This window comes from Emys orbicularis, chromosome 1, assembly GCF_028017835.1.
Source record: "Emys orbicularis isolate rEmyOrb1 chromosome 1, rEmyOrb1.hap1, whole genome shotgun sequence".
In the NCBI taxonomy this organism is placed as follows: Eukaryota; Metazoa; Chordata; order Testudines; family Emydidae; genus Emys; species Emys orbicularis.
The window spans coordinates 125,739,389-125,758,688 of NC_088683.1; the positions used below are offsets into that span (position 1 = coordinate 125,739,389).

Here is a 19,300-nt window from a genome sequence, read left to right on the forward strand (position 1 = left end):
GAAAGCTGGATAAGCCCAGACCAATAAGAAATACTGAATGTGAGCTGTTTGTGTGGATAGTGGGAAGACCAATGAGAGGGCAAGAAAGGTTTGTATTAAGGCAGTGGTTATCAAACTATAATCTGGAGACCACTGATGGTCCATGGAGAGCTGGCTCCTCCTACTTCCTTTCAGCTGCCTCTGTTGGACTTGTCAATACAGAGAAGAGCTTGCATAATTATAAATGTAGCTGGAAATAAGGGGGATGCGTCTCCTATATGGCCCATTGCTATGGGGATGGAGTGAAGATCAGAAAAGAGAGTTATCCTCACAGACTGCTGCTGTGGACAGGACTGGAGCAGACATCCCCCAATGCATGGAAACTGCCAACCAGAGAGGACTGAAGAGCTAATGATGGAAAAGTAGTAGAGAAGAGAACTGGCAGCATATCCAGGGGAGTTGAGAGAAAGGCGGATTAGGCAGCTTGGCAGCATTCCATGAAAGAAAGGAATCAAACATCTGGTCAGCATGTGCAGTGATTGACTAATGATTGTGTGACATTGGTTAGAGCCCAGTGTAATACAAGGAGTTGCCATGCAGGTTACATACACACAGCTCAGGCTGTGCTGATACATCTCAATCTTCGTTTGCAATGCAGTCCTAGGGTGCTTCTGAGCATGGATTCTTCTAGTCGTGCAGCACTAAGGAAGCCAAATGTGAAAATGCTGATATGCACATCTGAACACAACAGTGGATATGGCTCTGGACAGTTGCAACGACATACCAGAACTTTCAGTGTGGGATTTTCAAAAGTGCTCAATATTGGCAGGGCCGGCTCCAGGCACCAGCGAAGGAAGCAGGTGCCTGGGGCGGCCAATAGAAAGGGGCGGCACTCCGTCCGTTATTGGGGCGGTACGTCCGGGTCTGCGGTGGCAATTCGGCGGCGGGTCCCTCAGTCCCTCACTTCCTCTTCAGTGGCACCTTGGCGGCAGCTCAATCGGGTTCTTCTTCCTATTTTTTTTTCCGCCACTTGGGGCAGCAAAAAAGCTGGAGTCGGCCCTGAATATTGGCCTAACTCTGCTCTCCTTGAAGTCAAAGGTAAATTGATTTCAAGGGAAGCCCAGTTGGGCCACCTCTGAGCACTTGTTAAAATCCCATCCCCAGTGCCTTACAGGAGCCATATTAATGTGCTGAAAATTGTCAGAGTTTAAGTCTTTCATAGTCCTTTTCAACTAGAACAATTTTCCTAGCACAGGTCATCAGGCTCCTAACTTCTCCTAATTCACATCCTTCATCAAACTGCACTTCTTCAGCTAGACTCATTAGTGTTAAGGCCTATCTCAAGGTGCTGTGATTTGAATACTAATCTCACAACATGCTCTCCTCCTACTGCTTTGTCACTGTGTGTCCCTCTGTCATGGGGTTGGCAGCTTGCTTTTGTGCTTAGTTTTGGCCTATGTAGATATTAAGGTTTATGGGCAAGAACTATGGGCCAGATTTTCAAAGGTATTTAGGTGCCTAAAGATTCATATAGATGTCTAGTGGGATTTTCCAAAGTACCCAAGTATTTTAGGTGCCTAACTCCCTTTTATTAATATAAATAACACTTCTCTAGAGCCTTTCATGCAGCAATCTTCAAGCTCGTTAGGAACAATAATGTAACATCTCCAAAAAACCTTGAGTATTTATTAATATTTATTCTTATCACCACTTTTAATATGGGAAAACTAAAGCACAGGGAAGATAACTGGCATGCTGGATATCATTGACCAGATTCCTTGCTTCCCAATCCTGTGCTTTAATTATTAGACCATGTTGCTTGAGAATCATAGAAGTTACAGATGGAAAAGACCGGAAAGATCATCACACCCCAACTCCTGCCAGTGTAGTTTCCAGTCTTGTGGTAGAAGTCATTGCTGGATTTCAGCCCAAAGGACAAGAAGCAGCAATGATTGCCAAAAAGGAATCCAATACCAAGTAATATATCAATGCTTTAGATAAGGAACTGACAGTTCCAAAAGATGCGTTCGTAGAATCCCAAATGCATTATCCATTTTGCAGAGTCAAAAGAACTTTTTTTCTTAAATCAATTTAATTTCAGTTGAGTGTAGTATGGTCTATATATAATCAGTGAAAATGTGAAACTGTGCATTTAGAAACATCTCTAACTAAAGAGAGTCCCTCTCCAAAATGATGCAGTTAAAACTCGTTTTCTTCCACCACCATGACCTCATCACTCAACTCCACAGATCCATTCACAGACTGCTTCTCCATTTCTCTATTACATTTCAGCTCCTCCCCCTCACCTTTAGGCCCCCTGATGCTGCGGTGAAGCTCTGTGTGGGTGGAGGGATCTGCTTTCATGGATCTGGTTACAGGGCCAGAATCTGAGGCTCGACTCAGTGCTACCCCTTCCAATATCTTAGCTCTTATTTCCTCCTACACCCCTACCTGGACCCTATGTTCTGCCCAATCCTTACTTCATAATGGTATTTCCCGTTTCACCCCCCCCTTTTTCCCGCTCCCCCCCATGCCTTTTTGCACACTCATGTCTTTTTGCATACTCTCTGGTGCTCCAAGTATCCTCCATTGCCTTTTTCAGATCTCTTTAGAGACCACTTCTCCCCCATCATTGACTGACAATTCTGCTGCTAGAGAGAATTCATAGACAAAAGACCTATTTAAATATAAGATAGAAGCTAGTTAATTCTACGTTTTTAAGTTGTTCACTAGGGTAGTAGGTTCATCTTCTTGAAGGTGCCATGAATACAGCCACCACCATGCAGTTTTCAAACAACATCCTCAGTACAACACAAACAACATAACACAGGATTCTGGGGGTGAGGGGTGAGGGGGTGTCAAAAATTCCTTAGTGCTTCAGTAGCACAATTCTTACTAAAAATCAATGGGACTTCTGCTTGGGTCAGTTAGGATCCTTTGAATATCCCACTCATAATCCTGTGAAACAGCAGGCAATACTGAACTGTCTGAATTTTAAGTTTTTCTACAGTAACAAAGCTGAAAGATGTTCTGCATTTTTTAAAAATAAAGTTTGATACTTTTTTTTTTTTACTACTTTATAATGCACAAAATAGGCCAGAAAGGTTTTTGTCTGTGGAAAAGAATTTCTGGCTTTGTGTTTTTTGTGGGTTGGTTGGTTTTCAATATTAGAAATATCACAAATGTCAAGTTTGGTATTTCTTGGTACTGTGTGTACTCATGCTTGAGTTGAAGAAGTAGGGAGGTAACAAAGGGATTTACCAAAGATGTCCTTTCTCCAAAATATATATTAGGCATTGAAATTAAATAGCTGTTAACAAAATGCAAACACTTCTAAGCAGTCTGACTAAAAATACCTTGCCTTCACAATTGCTCTGTTTTCAGTCTCTTTCCCTTGTAGAAACTTCACTAGTTTTCCAGTCACTGTAGGGTATTCCAGGGTAGACAGAGCCTAAATATTTAATTTAAAAGACAGGGGGAAAAAACACCTTTTTTTCTTGTCTTCTTCACACATTATAAAGAGCAAAAAATGGGCAGAAGTCCAGCTTTAAGAAACCCTGTTGTTAGGTTATTCTTACCATAAAGGATCAATTTTTTTTTAAACCAGACAATATTAGTGCTTGTTTTAAAGACAGGCATCTTATTCTAGGTATTTTTGGCTGCAGCCCCAAAAGTCACCTTACCTTTATCATTTTAATACTTCAGATACAGCATCCCAGAACAAGAGGTAGTAGTAATTAACAGTTTCAGCTTAGCTCTGAATTTACATTTGGTTATTGGTCAGCTTAGGTAACAACTTTAACTTTAATGTTACAGAAGCACAGTTTTCTATCTGAGTTTAATTTTGGATTAGGAGCTGAGAAGTCGTATCTGATAATGTGCATCCAAAGGCTAAGAAGCAGAGGCCGAACTGTACTTAAAATGCTAAAAGATACTACAGAAATCTGCGTAATGTACAACTTCTTCCTTTTGAATAAATATTTTACGTCACTTTAAAATTGGAAGAGAGTCTTAGATTGTGGAAATGGAAACAGGCCATTTTAAAGATAAAAATAAAGTTCTTTTAACAGCAAAATATTTGTACTTTTTATGAGAGCAAGGGTAACATTGAGTAATCTTTAAAAATCTATTGCTGAGTGAGGATAAGTCCATTGTCCAGTGACATGACTTTTCCTGTCAATCACAGAGGTGACAAGGGGGCTAGATTAAGTAAAGCTTGCCCAAGATTAACAAAGGAAGATTATTGACCTCATCCTGAAAGGGCAGAAGCCTGTTTTATCATTAAACCTTGGAAGAGAGATTCGTCCATAGGTGGCAACTTTCATATAAATGAACAAGTGTTTCTGAGGGACTCTAGCTCTGAATAGAACCGGAAGGCTTGAATCTTGGGTCAATCTATTTTTCATTGTTGGTGGGGGTGAGAGGAGAAAAGTGGCCAGCCCGAATGACCTTGTCAGCAGGATCTTTGTAGGTTCCTGACTGCCATCTAAAGTGGAGAAAACAAGAAACGACTGCATCAGGTGTTGGTGAGTACAGTCCCAGTTCGGAGTTTGATTGAGTGTTGTGTCAGCACACATTAGCAAGCAATTCACAATCTAAATGAACAATGGACCCCCATACACAAAACAGCTGCTAACTGCATAAAACCGTTACAGGGATTAGCAGAGCCAGAGGCTGAAATGTAATCAAATTTGAACAGGTGAAATGGTTACATAGCAGACAGAGAATATTACTAGGTGAATTAGCAACAGCATCTAGTTTTCCACTGTTGTGGTGACAGGGGTTTGTAACACTTGTGAGGTCTGCTGAATTTCCATAAATTTCCCTACCTTAACAAGTATTTAGAGAAGCTGGTGCATGCTGCTGCTTCTTTTTTTTTTTTTTTAATGACACTTGCTAGAAAACTGTAATGTGCTTTTCTTTCAGTAAACTGAGTAAAATTGTGTGTTTTTGTCTTTTCAAAAGATAGACCTGCTAAGTCTCACTCATTTGAAGGGAGGCTTTCCTACATTGGGATTAATTTTAGGCAGTTTCTGAAGTGTTGTCCTCTTGCCATTAAGGATTCTTCAAGGTGTTGGCAGAGGGATGTTTAAAGTCTCATGCATAATTTCTCAAGAATTCCATCACTGAAAGTTCCTTAGCTTTATACAGCTCTTAGCATATGTCCATAAACATGAGTAAGTTGTTTATGGAAGTTTTTCTTTCTTCTTTTTTCAAACAATGAAAGACTTAATAGGTCTGAAAGGCTTTATCTTTCATTTTGTTTTTTTCTCCTAATAAAGATGTGAAATAGAATGTGAAATTAAATAGAAGTGAGTAAGGTAAAACAAAGACAACAGTTAAGCATTTCATGCTGTTGTGCAGAATGATCATAGGATACAGTCATGGCTAGTCTGGTGGAGGGTATGGGCTCACCTCGATATTCTGAGGTTTACACGTGAAACTCTCGTTAACACTAATGGATGCAGTGTGCACCCATTCCTGTGCACTGGGAGGAGAATATTCTTTTTAGATTGTAAATCACACAAGGAATGTATGATTGCTGCAGATCTTTTTGGATGAATAATTCACTGTACCTTAACTTAGCTCACAAAAATTTGAATGCAGCTGTGGTCCTACTGTATGTGTGTTTTAATTAAGTGTAGTGTACATTAAGAACAACCCGGGCATGAATAACCCATATATGTGATATTCAAACACTATGTATGCACACACACAGATGGGGTGGTTTAAATAAAGATTGAAAAAAATTTACTCTTAGAGCAGGAATTTTAAAATATAATTTAATGCACAGATATGTTCTTTTGAAGTCTGTACAGGGCTTAGGTCTGATTTATTTTTTTTCCAACTGTGCAGTCTTACTGTATTGGTATGTATGAGGTCCTCCCCCATCAGAGCACCTCACAATCATTAATCGATTTATCCTTATAATACCCTAGCAAAGTAAGGAAGTATTACTGTCATCCCTGTTTTAGCAATGGGAAACTGAGACCCAGAGAAACCTGCCCAAGGTCACACAGGAAGTATGGAAGAACCAGGAATTGAACGCAGATCACCTGAGCCTTAGTCCAGTGCATTAATCACAACACCACTCTTCTATCTTGATGCAATTTCCCCCTTCTGAACAAATAGCTCATATAACTTTTAGTAATGGAAAGTATTCTGGGATACAGTTTGCATGCCAGTAGTTTGTAAAATATGTTTTTTAAAAGTTGCCTTGCATTTCATTGTATCTTCCTTCAATAGCTGCAGTCCTGAATATACAACCTAAAGCTATCATTAACTCCCCTCCCTGCCCCCCCCCCCACGAAAACAGAAACAAGATAATTTTCGTTTTCAGTTGGTCATCTGTGAAAAATTATCAACATTATTGAAACTTCATGAAATATTCCACTATATATTTTAATAAAATTGTTTACCAAAAGGGTTATGGAAAATTTTTGGTTACATAAAACCACATTTTCTTGCTGAAACCTTGGTTTTCAATAAATGAAGACTACCAAAAATGATCTGGAAATTTTTTTTTGGTGAAAACCAGTTTAACAAAAAATGGAAAATGGATCCATTTTCAAACCCTGCAAAATGGAAACAGTTTTTAAAAGTGTAATAATTTTTTTCAACCAGCTTTATAACTGAGATGAGAATCTGGTTCACGGATTTATTAGTAATGGAAATAATTATCCAACGTTTTATACAAACACACAAGGAAATACTCTGTAGCGTTATTAAGAGCTAAAGAATAAGAGAAGAATCTGAACAGAAGGAAATGTTTAAAACAGATAATAGAAATATATAATTTTGCAACATTATATAATATAGATATATGATGTAACAAATTAAGGACCTGAATGAAGACATTAAAATCAAAGGAACTAATCAGGTACATAGTTAACTTTAAGCACATAGTGTTTGCAGGATTGGTTTCTAAAGTAATAGCAGAGGAAGAAAGGATTTAAGAGGCATATGCAAGAGTGACAAAAAAGATTTAAAAAGAGAAGGGAGAGACATTGAGTCAGAAAAAGATACTTCATATGCCAGGAGCTGCAGAGAAGAAGGCTCTCACATTAATGAGGCAAGTTTGTACATATAGGACCTAGATCTGTCATCTGTTAAAGTCAATGAGATTGCTCCTGTTGACTTTAATGCAAGGAAGATATGCCTGTATTTTAGGAAATTGTGCATTTGTGTCACTCTGCCACCTGTGAGTGTCATGAGGACCACCCTTGTGAAAAATATTGTCTTTAAAAGAAAAGAGAGTATGAGATGGAGGAGGAGAAAAGAAAATGAATTAGAAGCAGTAAAATGATTGCTTCTTTCCTTAGAGATGGGAGAGCTACTTGAACTGTGAGTTGAAAAAAAAATCATATAGTGCAGGGATTTAATAGCTGATTATTATTTCATTTCCAACAGCAACTAGCCATCATGGCATTAAGTGCTTTAAAAAGGCAGGAAATTAATTATCCTAGGGAAAAAAATCTGAAGATTGCGCATAGAAAGTTGTAAAAGAGCAAACAATTAAAGGTAATCAATACCATTGTTATTAGAAAACCTATGAGTGCAACACTTCTCCTCAATTAGAGAAAAACTGTATTTTATGTTTCTCTCCTGCAAGCTGATCTTTGCTCACTTCAGCCTGTAATCTTAGTTTATCCTTTATCGAGAGGCTTTGTTCTGGATGTTTTTGAAGCATTGCATTTCTTTTTAAAGGTTTCGCCAGAAGAACAAACAGCAATGAACTCAAAGAACAAAGGGTTGTTATTTCTTTCTTTCTTTTCTTCTTTTTCAAGTTTCATCTCATGTCTCTCCTCTTTCAGGAAGTTGATGGCAATAAAGTGATGTCTTCATTTGCCCCGCACAACTCATCTACCTCACCCTTGAAGGCAGAAGAAGGTGGGCGTCAGAGTGGAGAATCATTGTCCAGTACAGCCCTGGGAACCCCTGAAAGGCGTAAAGGCAGCTTAGCAGATGTTGTAGACACCTTAAAGCAGAGAAAAATGGAAGAGCTCATCAAAAATGAGCCAGAAGGTAAGGCCTGGGAAATGGGCCAAAATTTTGTTTTCTTTCCTCCAGGTTCTGTCAGCTTTGGATATCCATCCATCCATCTCCTGCTCTTGTTGCTGGCAAAATAGAAGTGTGTGTCCTGTCTACACTAGGGATAATTTTCACAAGTGTTCCACCATTTCACCAGCACTGTTTAAACTTTTCCCCCACCTTTGTCCCACTCTGCTTTATATGGGCTAGCTGCTGCCAGCACGGTAAGCACAATGTCTTCTAACCCAGCTCAGAATCAGGTCTAATTGACATGCTGGTTGCTACTGTGGTGACAAGCCAGGGCCCATCTACATTAGGGCTACTGACATTGCTAACACCAGTGAGCTGAAAACAGTGTTATCAATGATGGCAAACTTTTGAAAAAAATCCACTTGTATAGACAGGGCCAATATGTGAAGGACAGAAGGTGGAATTTGGTAATCATGAAAGGTCCTGGATTAAGTGTGCCCTAAACTATAATCCTTTTATTTATCTATGGAACAGATACTGTGCAAACAGATGTAATACAAGTTTCTCCTGTGCTGCTCTGGAAATTTCTCACCCCTAACATTCAGGGACCACCTCTAGGAGGTGGCAGTAGAGTCTTTGTGCTCTTTCTGCCCTTGGCTTCACTGCCAGAGATATGAGCCACCTGTCCATGGGCAGCGGCTATCAAAGGTCAGGGGAGGCGGTGCCTCCCCAAACAGCCCTGTGTGGTCCCGTCCATGTTCCACCCCCAGGCCTCCTCCTGCTTCCCGCTGGCACTCTGTGGGGCCGCGGGCTGGCTCTTTCCCCCATGGCCCCGGGCCGGACTCTGGGTGGCTGGAGCTGTGTTTGCACTGCCTGGTGTTCAGGGCCGGGGCTGGGGGGGAGGGCGCCCAGGCTGTGGGAGGAGGGCGCCCACCCTCCCTGCAGTCCAGAGTTGGGGGGGGGGCTGTGCTGCCCACCTGGCTCTCCGGGGTGGGGGCCGTGCCGCCCATCCGCCCGGTGCTCCAGGGCTTTAGTGGGGGAGCCGCACGGCCCACCCGGTGCTCCGGGACAGGGGTGCTCAGGCAGCCTGGGGGGCGGGGGAAGCTGGTGGCCGCAGTGGGGGGGGAGGAGGGGCTCTGGGTTCTGGCGGGGGAAGGCAGTGGGGTCTCAGGCAGAAGGGGCAGGGCCTCAGGCAGAAGGGGTGTGCTGGGTGGGGAGTAGCCTCCCCCAGCCCACGGTTCACCCTCCACCCATGCACCTGTCCTCTAGGAACTGACCCTAGCACACCAACTCATTTCATAGAGGCCACTGAACAGCTTTCAGATGGGAAATATTTTCAATCACTATCAATCTGGGCTGGATTTAAACCAGTGATCTAAAGATGGAAGTCTCCATGTCCCATTACACTCCCCTGAGCCATCCAGAAAATATTATTGTAACTGTTTTGGTAGACCTTGTGGATTTCTATGGCTCCAGGGGTTTGGTGCTCTTATATGAACCCACTGCTACGGATTCCGTAGTTCCCTTGCAGTATTACTCACCATCTGACTTTGTGTCTGCCTATCCCTTTTCAATCGTTTTTAAAAGTGGAGAAAACCCAACCTCAGAGATCCCCAAAAGCTATACTGTTCTTGGGTGTGCATTGATGGTGCCTGTGGGAAATTTTTAGGACTACTTCTACATTTGAAGAAAACTGGCTGACAAAAAAGCAAAGAGAAATATAGTCACACTCTTGCACACATGTACACATGACATGACTGTAAATTAGTCTTCTCTTTAGTGGGGCCCCCGGTAAGAGTCTGCTGGAAAACAAATGCTTTGTTTAATAACCATTTTTTAAAAAGGTATTAAACATATTGAACCATTCTGGTTTGTTTTTACCACTGACATTATGGCCGATCTCATGACTTTCCTTGTACCTTGGAGTGGGAAAGACTTCTACACCATGGCTATATGTGGGGCAGTGAGGAAAAGAAGAGGCAAAGTTATTTAGGGGATGGGGAAGAGGAGGGATATCTGGGCAACATGTAAATAAAGTGTTGAGTAGGAAGTTGTGCATGCTCCAGAGACTCCATTAAGGAAAGGCCACAGTTAGAGATGAGAATGGTTACAGCGCCTATGCATTTCCTCATCTCCACTAAAATGAAAATATACAGTACAAACAAAAGGTCTACAGCTTTGTAAAAAGATTGGGAGAGTGTGTGGGGGGGTAGCAACTGAATGTTGGGCTTTACAAATGTATGCAACAGAAAATCTTTTCTTCCCTCTAGCCATTGTTCTATTGTCTTTCAAAGGCCATTAAAATGAACAGCAGGTTGTGATGAAAATTTCATTAAGCCCTAGTTAAATCATTATGAGGGTGCCATATTCATGTCTCTGTTTCCTCCCCATCCATAAATAAAAAGAGAAAAGAAGGTTGTTGTTTTGTTTTGTTCTACTCCTCTTTTCCCTAAAAGCAAACTAACAAAAGTTCAGAAGTTAGAAGAGAATGGGAAATGGGGCATCAAACAAAAGGAGGCCACTGAGGTGAGCTGGCTAGGAAAAAAAAAATTAGACTTGCATAAGAGCATTAAAAGGTGGTGAGGAGGGAATATGTCATCTCAGCAAGCCCTCCCCCCACCCCCTTTGCTCTAGTCAGCATGAATTTTTTTAAGTGGCTAATTAAATTTTTATCTTGTGAGGTGTGGAAGGCAAAAAACTCTCAGTTGTTTTAAAAAACTCTCCACAAAACAATGTTGTCTTTCTCAACAATTAGCTTCCCACTGCAACCACTGCCTCTTTGTGTGTTAACCCTTTCAGAAAGTCTTTTTGTTACTGTTACGTTTTATTGATATATGCAGTGTTGTTGTAGCTATGTTGGTCTCAGGATATTAGAGACATGAGATGATGAGATAATATCTTTTATTGGACCAACTTCTGGTAGTGATAGAGATGAGCCCTTGACCTGAAGAAGAGCTCCATGTAGCTCAAAAGTTTCTCTCTCTCTCACCACCAGAAGTTGGTTCAATAAAATATATTACCTCACCCATCCAATTTACAAAGGATGCTTGGCTTGCTTTTTCATTCTTCCACAGGTATAGTGATTGCTTTTTTGTGATTTCTGCTTAGTCCTAAACCTCACGCCCCTTATTTTTAATCTTCTGAACCTGCCATTTTGCTCTTGACTTTCGCAAGTATCCAATGGAGAATGAGGGGTCTTGGCACGTAGGCATGGAACGTTTTAGCAAATATAAAATCCATGGAATTTTACTCATCATTGATGCATTGTGCACTTTTTTCCTTCTCAAATTCTGCTGGAAATCCTCATACGCTGCTTTAGCATTCAGGTCCCCAAAGGCATAAACCTATTACCAAAGTCACACAATGTTATTTTACATGAAACATTCCATCCTTTTCTAACTTAGACTTCAGAAGAGGAGTCAGTCCCTTTTTATTTCTGGTGTACAATAATGAAGATAATGGAGTGGGTTTGGAGAAGCCTTATATACTGTGACAGACCTCAAGCCCTCGCCCTGAGGGTCATCTATCGACCATGGGATTCCTTTTGCAGCTAAAATCATTAGGGGAATGAGATACAGGCATGTTTTTTCTTTCTATTTTCTTAAGGCATCAGAGGATGGCAGAGACTCTCTGTCTGTCTGTTCTCTTCAGTCGTAGAAATGAAATAGAAATCTCTTTGAAGTCACTGAGCTTGACACAAGTTCATGAAAAGCAAAGACCAAAGCAGCCACTTAGGTTTTTCTTGCACTATTAATGGGATTGGATTGCAGTATTTTAATTTATGGCCCTGCTTTTGTGGAAAATTAAATGCTTTAAATCTGTAGTAGCCTTTTCTCTAAATTCATGGTTGGGCTTTTGCAAAAAAACAAAACAAAAACACAACACCAAAGACATTTTTAGCAATAGGCTAAAGCTCTTTCTTGATGTTTACAGCTCAGAAACTTGTAAGAATTCTTCTTCTCTTTGTGTTAATCAGTTTTGTTTTGTGGCAGTTTCTGTATTTACCTCTCTGAGGACTGCCCCTGAGCTAGGTGTAAAAAGGTATTTCCATTACTGTAGTGTTCCAATAAAGCACCACGGGGCCATCTAAGCGATCAGATAGTTTGTACGCGCGCGCTCACTCATCTGCATGGCCCCTGCTCTGTCCACACTGAAGTCCCCCTTATTCTGCTGTGCTGCTTACCTTGAATTGGGTTGATTGCCTATTGTTGTTCTCCTTAGCTCCTTATGTCCGTCTACCTGTCTATTGGTCCATAGCTCCTCAGAGAAGAGATCATTCTTTTGAGTGTTTAGAAAACATCTAGCATGTTGTGGATGCTATTGTAAATAAATAATACATAGAAATAAATATATAGTCTGTATATGATTAAAGGGTTACTAGGAGACATGTTTTTGTAGGTCTTTAATAGGCATTGTGAACATAACAGTCTCATCTATTAATGTGTGTGTTACAATGCTATATGTAATTTTTTTTGTGGGAAAGAAAGGGACAAAAAAGGCCCCTTGGGCATAATTTTTGTCTTCTGAACATCCCCTAAAGGCTATTTGTGTTTGATGTTTAAGTTTACATTATAAATCACAACACCTGTTCTTGTCGTAATTGAAATGACTGTTGTTTAAGGAGCTCTCTCGTCTGTAAAAGTGAACCATATTGGATTCAGGCCCTCTAGCTGAAATATGAACTTGGAATATCCCCTAATATTATCAAACTTTTAATCACCATCTCTTGTAAAGAAATCAAGAGGTCCCCTCTTCTTAAGCCATAAATTCCAAAGCAGGCCAGTAATGGGCACAAGAAGGGAGGCCTTTGAAATGCAGACTCCTGTTTTTAAATCACATCTGATGAAGTGGGGAAAAAATAAAGTGAACAGATCCTAGGGAAAAGCCTAAGGATACTCTAATTGGCTGAGGTTTGAGTCTCTTTTGTTTGGTTCCTCACTGTCCTTTTGACAAAGTACATGTTGAAGAGGCTTTGTAATGCTGTTCTACTGAAGGACAAACAAGGGTACCTTTCAACTGAGTACTTTTAAGTTTTGTTCCTCACACTCCTGCTACTGTAGAAGGATGCTCCAAGAGCATTGTGGTTTACATGTTCATCTATGCAGTCTGTCACCAGAAAAAGTGTCTCTTCTTGTAGAGCAAGCCAGCATCTAACCTCCATTTACCTCTTTCAAAGACACCACCATATGGAAATATGCACTCACAACTGATGAGGGGGGAAAAAGTTTGTGAAACAAGCCTGTGTGAAAAGAAGCCCTTAAATGCTGTGGTGTCTGAAATCTTCATTAAAAAGTGCTTTCACTTTAGAACACAGGTAGCCTAGTTTGAAGCCTTGCCAACTCCCTTCACTCAAAGTGAAGTTTGTTCATTTGTCATCTTTTAGGTTTTTAAGTGTATTCCTTCCTAATAGTGTAGCTCGATAGTTATGGTTGGTTTCAACGGGTGTTTTCAAAATGTGCTTAGATTCTCTTCCAAGTCTCTCTGGCTTAGATCCTCAAAGGTTCATAGCTTTTGGATCTCTTTTTTTTACTTGATAAAGGCATCTGAGATGCTGATGTAGCATCTTAAATGTACAAGAAACCACTATGGTTGAGTAAGATTCAAGTTTGTCTTGGAACTTGTGCTTTTGTAGGGAGGAGATAGGAAAGGGGAGGGGGAGAGGGACTATTTTAGGATGAAAGTCTACTCTTATGGGTCACATAATTAAGATTTCTTTCCAAAACATACTCGTCTCACAAAATGGAACAAGCAGCAGCAACAGAGCCCTTCGTTTATCTGTTCCTATCTTGAACAATGTAGCATAACCAAGTTTAACCAAAACAAAGGTAATGGTTCTGTCTCCTAGCTCCCGTAGCTCCCTGGATTATCCACCCCCTCTCCATTTTTTTCATAGATTCCAAGGCCAGAAGGGACCATCGTGATCATCTAATCTGACTTCCTGTATAACACAGGCCATAGAACTTCCCCAAAATAATTCCCAGAGCACATCTTTTAGAAAAACATCAAGTCTCAATTTAAAAATTGTCAGTGATGAAGACTCCATCGTGACCCTTGGTAAATTGTTCCAATGGTTAATTACTCTCACCATTAAAAATTTACACCCTATTTCCAATCTGAATTTGTCTAGCTTCAACTTCCAGCCATTGGATTGTGTTATACCTTTCTCTGCTAAATTGAAGAGTCCACTATTAAATATTTATTTGAATGCCTCCGATGCCCCAAAATGTTTCAGCTAAATGGGTTGCAGTCTGTTTTCCTTGTATATTTTTGGCAAAGCCATCAGCTTCCTGAGCTTCAATTTCAATACATGGATCACTGTCGGAAAAGCCTCTGACCCAGCCTGTTAATATACAAAAATACACGAGGGAGTATGCCAGCTCTTTTTATGTGTTTATGTGCCACAGCTTTTGGGCGATGTCATTTATTCAAGAGTGGAGAGCTAGCCACCTGTTTCTCAGGCCTCTTGTCCCTCATTTTAAAGGTTCAAGCCCTTGCTGAATAGTAACATTCTAATCTGGGCAACATACACATCATGTATCTGAAACCTATTTGTCAAGCTAGCAGGGTTTGTGTTTTTTTCTCCCTTCTTCCTTACCCCGGAGGCGCTTGTCATGACCGTGCATATTAAAATTAATCAGACCTCCCAGGCCTGTGTGGTTTAATGTGAAGAAGTGGATATCAAGCATTTGCCCTAATTAAATAGGCCTGCTTGGTTTTGTTCTAGTGGGTGCTTGGTCTTTTTTTAATAAGAGCTGCTTACGGAGGAGGCACGGCCAGTACTAGAGTTAGTGGAGAGCTCACTTCAAAGTTTTCTTTACCACCTGCGCCCAGAATACCAAGACCTGAAGAGCCCCCAGCGTTCTTTCTTAACTGCACTATTTGTGGAAAATAAGTGAGGGGAAATATGGCCAAATGAGTGAGAGAGCGATCAGGGAAGGAGAGGCTAGAAGCTGGGTTGAGCATGTGGATTGGCTTTTTGAAGTTGATTAAGATGGCCTATCATAACGTTTGATTAGCTTTAGATAGCAATCTGTGCTATGAGCTAGTCACAAGGCTGTCTTCTAGAAGCATGTGAAGGCCTCTAGTATGGCAAAGGCTGAGATTCATAGCAACTCCCACTTGCTTTCTTTGTTAATGAAGTGGCCTGGTAAAAACACTCTAAATTTGAAGCTGTTGGTTATATTTATTATTAGTTAGTTAGTTTTTAACTTTGATCTCACTTCAGTGTTGTTTGTATGTTGTCATTTTGGACAGGGTGTTTTACATGATATATCCATCTCCTGTGTTATAAACAAGCTGTGATTGGAATTTTTTCTCTTTTCTATGATGTCTTCTAATTGTTTTACCTTATTTGTGTCGCTGCAGGGAAGATCATGCCATATGCGTGTAAAGAGAACAGGAGTACTTGTGGCACCTTAGAGACTAACAAATTTATTTGAGCATAAGCTTTCATGGGCTACAGCCCACTTCATCAGATGCATAGAATGGAACATATAGTAAGGAGATATATACACACATAGAGAGAACATGAAAAGGTGGGAGTTGCCCTATCAACTCTGAGGCTAATTAATTAAGATGAGCAATTATCAGCAGGAGAAAAAAAACTTTTGTAGTGATAATCAAGATGGCCCATTTCAGACAGTTTGACAAGAAGGTGTGAGGATATTTAACATGGGGAAATAGATTCAATGTATGTAATGGCTCAGCCATTCCCAGTCTCTATTCAAGCCTAAATTGATGGTATCTAGTTTGCATATTAATTCAAGTTCAGCAGTTTCTCGTTGGAGTCTGTTTTTGAAGCTTTTCTGTTGCAAGATTGCCACCTTTAAGTCTGTTACTGAGTGACCAGAGAGGTTGAAGTTTTCTCCTACTGGTTTTTGAATGTTATGATTCCTGATATCAGATTTGTCCATTTATTCTTTTGCGTAGAGACTGTCTGGTTTGGCCAATGTACATGGCAGAGGGGCATTGCTGGCACATGATAGCATATATCACATTGGTAGATGTGCAGGTGAATAAGCCCCTGATGGCGTGGCTGATGTGATTAGGTCCTATGATGATGTCGCTTGAATAGATATGTGGACATAGTTAGGGTTACCATACGTCCGGTTTTTCCCGGACATGTCCGGCTTTTTGGTAATCAAACCCCCGTCCGGGGGAAATTGCCAAAAAGCCGAACATGTCCGTGAAAAATACCGGCCGGGCAATTCCCCTCCCGGGCTCCAGCTGCTCTGCTCCTCCCCTGACTCTTCGGCTCTGTTTAAGAGCCGAGCTGCCCGAGCGCTCCGGCTTCGGGCAGCCCCCTTGCCTCCGGACCCCAGCTGCCGGCCGGGCACTTCGCCTCCCGGGCTCCAGCTGCTCTGCTCCGGCGGCGCAGGGTCCGGAGGCAAGGGGGCTGCCCGAAGCCGGAGCGCTCGGGCAGCTTGGCTCTTAAACAGAGCCGAAGAGTCAGGGGAGGAGCAGAGCAGCTGGAGCCCGGGAGGGGAAGTGCCCGGCCGGCGGCTCGGGGTCCGGAGGCATAGGGGCTGCCCGAAGCCTGAGCGATACCGGCTTCACGGTTTGCCGGGCAGCCTCCAGACCTTGCACCCTCAGCTGGGCGCTTCCCCTTCCGGGCTCCAGCTGCGCTGGGGAAGCACCGGCCGGGGGCGCAGGGTCTGGAGGCTGCCCGGCAAACCGTGAAGCCGGTAGCGCTCGGGCAGCCCTTTTCGCGTGGCTGGGAGGGAGGAGGGGGAGTTAGGGTGGGTCTTTGGGGAAGGGGCGGGGAATGGGCGGAGTAGGGGGTGGGAAAGGGGCGGGGCCAGGGCCCGTGGAGTGTTCTCCTTTTTTATTTTTTAAATATGGTAACCCTAACATAGTTGACATCGGGCTTTGTTGCAAGGATAGGTTCCTGGGTTAGTGTTTTTGTTCTATGGTGTGTGGTTCCTGGTGAGTATTTGCTTCAGGTTTGGGGGCTGTCTGTAAGCGAGGACAGGTCTGTCTCCCAAGATCTGTGAGAATGAGGGATCATCTTTCAGGATAGGTTGTAGATCTTTGATGATGCGCTGGAGAGGTTTTAGTTCGGGGCTGAAGGTGACGGCTAGTGGCGTTCTGTTGTTAGTCTCTAAGGTGCCACAAGTACTCCTGTTCTTTTTGCGGATACAGACTAACACGGCTGCTACTCTGAAACCTGCCATATGCGTGTGTTTGTGTGTGTCATATAATGTGCATAAAGGCAACCTGAGGAGCTCAGAGAATCAAAGTAAAGTAAATCTCAAAAAAGTACCTGTAAAAGTTTTTAAAATTTGTTTCTACACTTGATGACCTGATGTGAGGAGAAGCACAAGTCACCATTTGCGCTAAAGAATGCTACAGGCACCTGGGAGCTCTTCTAAAATCAGTGGGATACAGACACATGGTTCTGAAGGCAGGATTTGTTCCATAGTATTTTAGCCAGATTGAAAACCTTTCAAACTTCATTTTCACCTAAAGGTGGGAATTTCTACATTTCAAATCTCCAACAGAAAAATTTAGAGGCACTGACCGTTTTTATTTTAAAATGGACTCCTCCAAAGTTTATCATTGTTTGTGTGTCAGACAGGCCTGCAATCTCTTTACAGCAGTGGCCAATGAGCTAATGCTCTAAGGGAACTGGAATTGACAGTCATTATACCCCCAGAATTTGTTTTTGCTTCCTTATACAAATTGTTGCAATCCACTACACAGGCAGAAAGCAACGCTTTTTTTATCTATATTTCCCTGATAGCAGGCCTGTTGAAATAAAACCCAGCAGGTAACAAAATACACCATTGATTTCAGAAGGTACCGGACATCTGTGCACTAACTCATATTGCCATCTTTTTTTTAAAAAAAAAATTATTATTGTTATTACTATTTTATTTTTATTGAGAACTTTGGCACAACCCAAACGTAAAGAACCATATTGACACTGCCAAGCATCTGTCTGGTGCTTGACAGCATCATAGAAACCCTTCCACTGTTTCATCTAGGTTGCTATTGGTTATTTAACAACACAATGCAAACTGTGCAGTGTGGGTGTATATGAAATGGAAAGAAAGGTTGGGGAAGGAGCCTTGCACAAGTAAATACATCTTTCATCATACCTTTTGTTTGGTCTGTTTACCGTGTGCTATTCAATATTCAATGGAAGTTGTTTGACAGTTCTGCAAAAGGGTGAGGAACCTTTTCTTGAACCTTTATCGTTCTGCCTTTGTCTTGGTACAAAAAGTTTTCTGTTCGCTGTTTTTCTTTTGTTGTTACCTGGCTGTTGTTGAGGGTTTTTGTTATTGTTGCTGATGTGACAGATGCACATATTTATGAAACACAACTTATAAGCACATAACTCATTCAGCTAAAATGGGCATCTAGAGATCTAATATGTAAGGTTAACTGTGACATGCATCTGAGGCAGCACAGTTCTTTGATACTTGATTTTTTTTTTTTTTTTTAGTTTGTTTCTTTAATCAAGGAAGGAAAGTGGAGAATGACAGAATAGAAAATCACTCCTTGCTTCCTGCTAAATAATGTGCTGTTAGCGCTTGTGCAACTCTGCAAGGCTTTCTGAAATGTTTAGCCTTGATTTAATTCGTATTTAAGATCTCTCTTCCCAGCACATTAATATAATGTCAATGTAGAATGCATTGCGTGGTGTAATTACTGAAGAGAGCAGTAGTTGGGAAAACAGACGGTAATTGAACACATGGCTGTTTATTACAACAGGACAGTGCTCCTACGCTGGTATTTAGGGCATTAATAGGGAAGAATTGATTTGTTGTTTTAAGATGAATTCAATCACTGTTGCTTAGGCCTTTGTTTGTTCAGGCCGAGTTATGCTCTGTTTGTATAATGTGCCCAAGAGGTTTACACACCACAGCCTAGCATTAGTCATGCAGAGGGCTTGGGAGCAGAAAGCCATTTAAATGAACAAAGGACATTTTTCTTTTTGGTTCTGTTTATCTTCCTTTCTAGTTTTGTTACCCTCTAATCTCTTGCCTCTCTCTCTTGCCCTCTCTACCCCCCTTTCCTTCCCTAGCATTTCTGATCAGTGCAAAGCTCTCTTTTCTTTTCTAATTGAGGAATGGAACTCTGACTGACAGGTGGCAATGTTGGGAGCAGCACAATGTAAATAGGAGTGGCTGCTCCTAAGTCTGTACAAGAAAGAAGGGAGGGGGGAAAAGAACTGTTCAACTTTGGAGAAAATGATTAATTTCAGAGCAAACAGAGCTGGTATTGGATGTGCCAATGCATGTCTCAACAGTGATGTTTTTTAAAGGGGGAACCCACACCTTTTGTCATTCTTACTGGATTCCACTCTAGTTAGGCC

General features: G+C 41.5%; 1 protein-coding gene across 3 annotated transcripts in view; it reads left to right on the top strand.

Annotated features, from left to right (window-relative positions):
* SOX5 (SRY-box transcription factor 5) overlaps positions 1 to 19,300 on the top strand; it is a 306,808-nt gene that overhangs the window by 29,013 nt on the left and 258,495 nt on the right. For all 3 annotated transcript variants that reach the window (XM_065405070.1, XM_065405085.1, XM_065405079.1), the window contains exon 2: positions 7,794 to 8,004. In XM_065405070.1, coding sequence (XP_065261142.1) covers positions 7,794 to 8,004 — 211 coding nt within the window. The remainder of the gene's footprint in view (positions 1 to 7,793; positions 8,005 to 19,300) is intronic.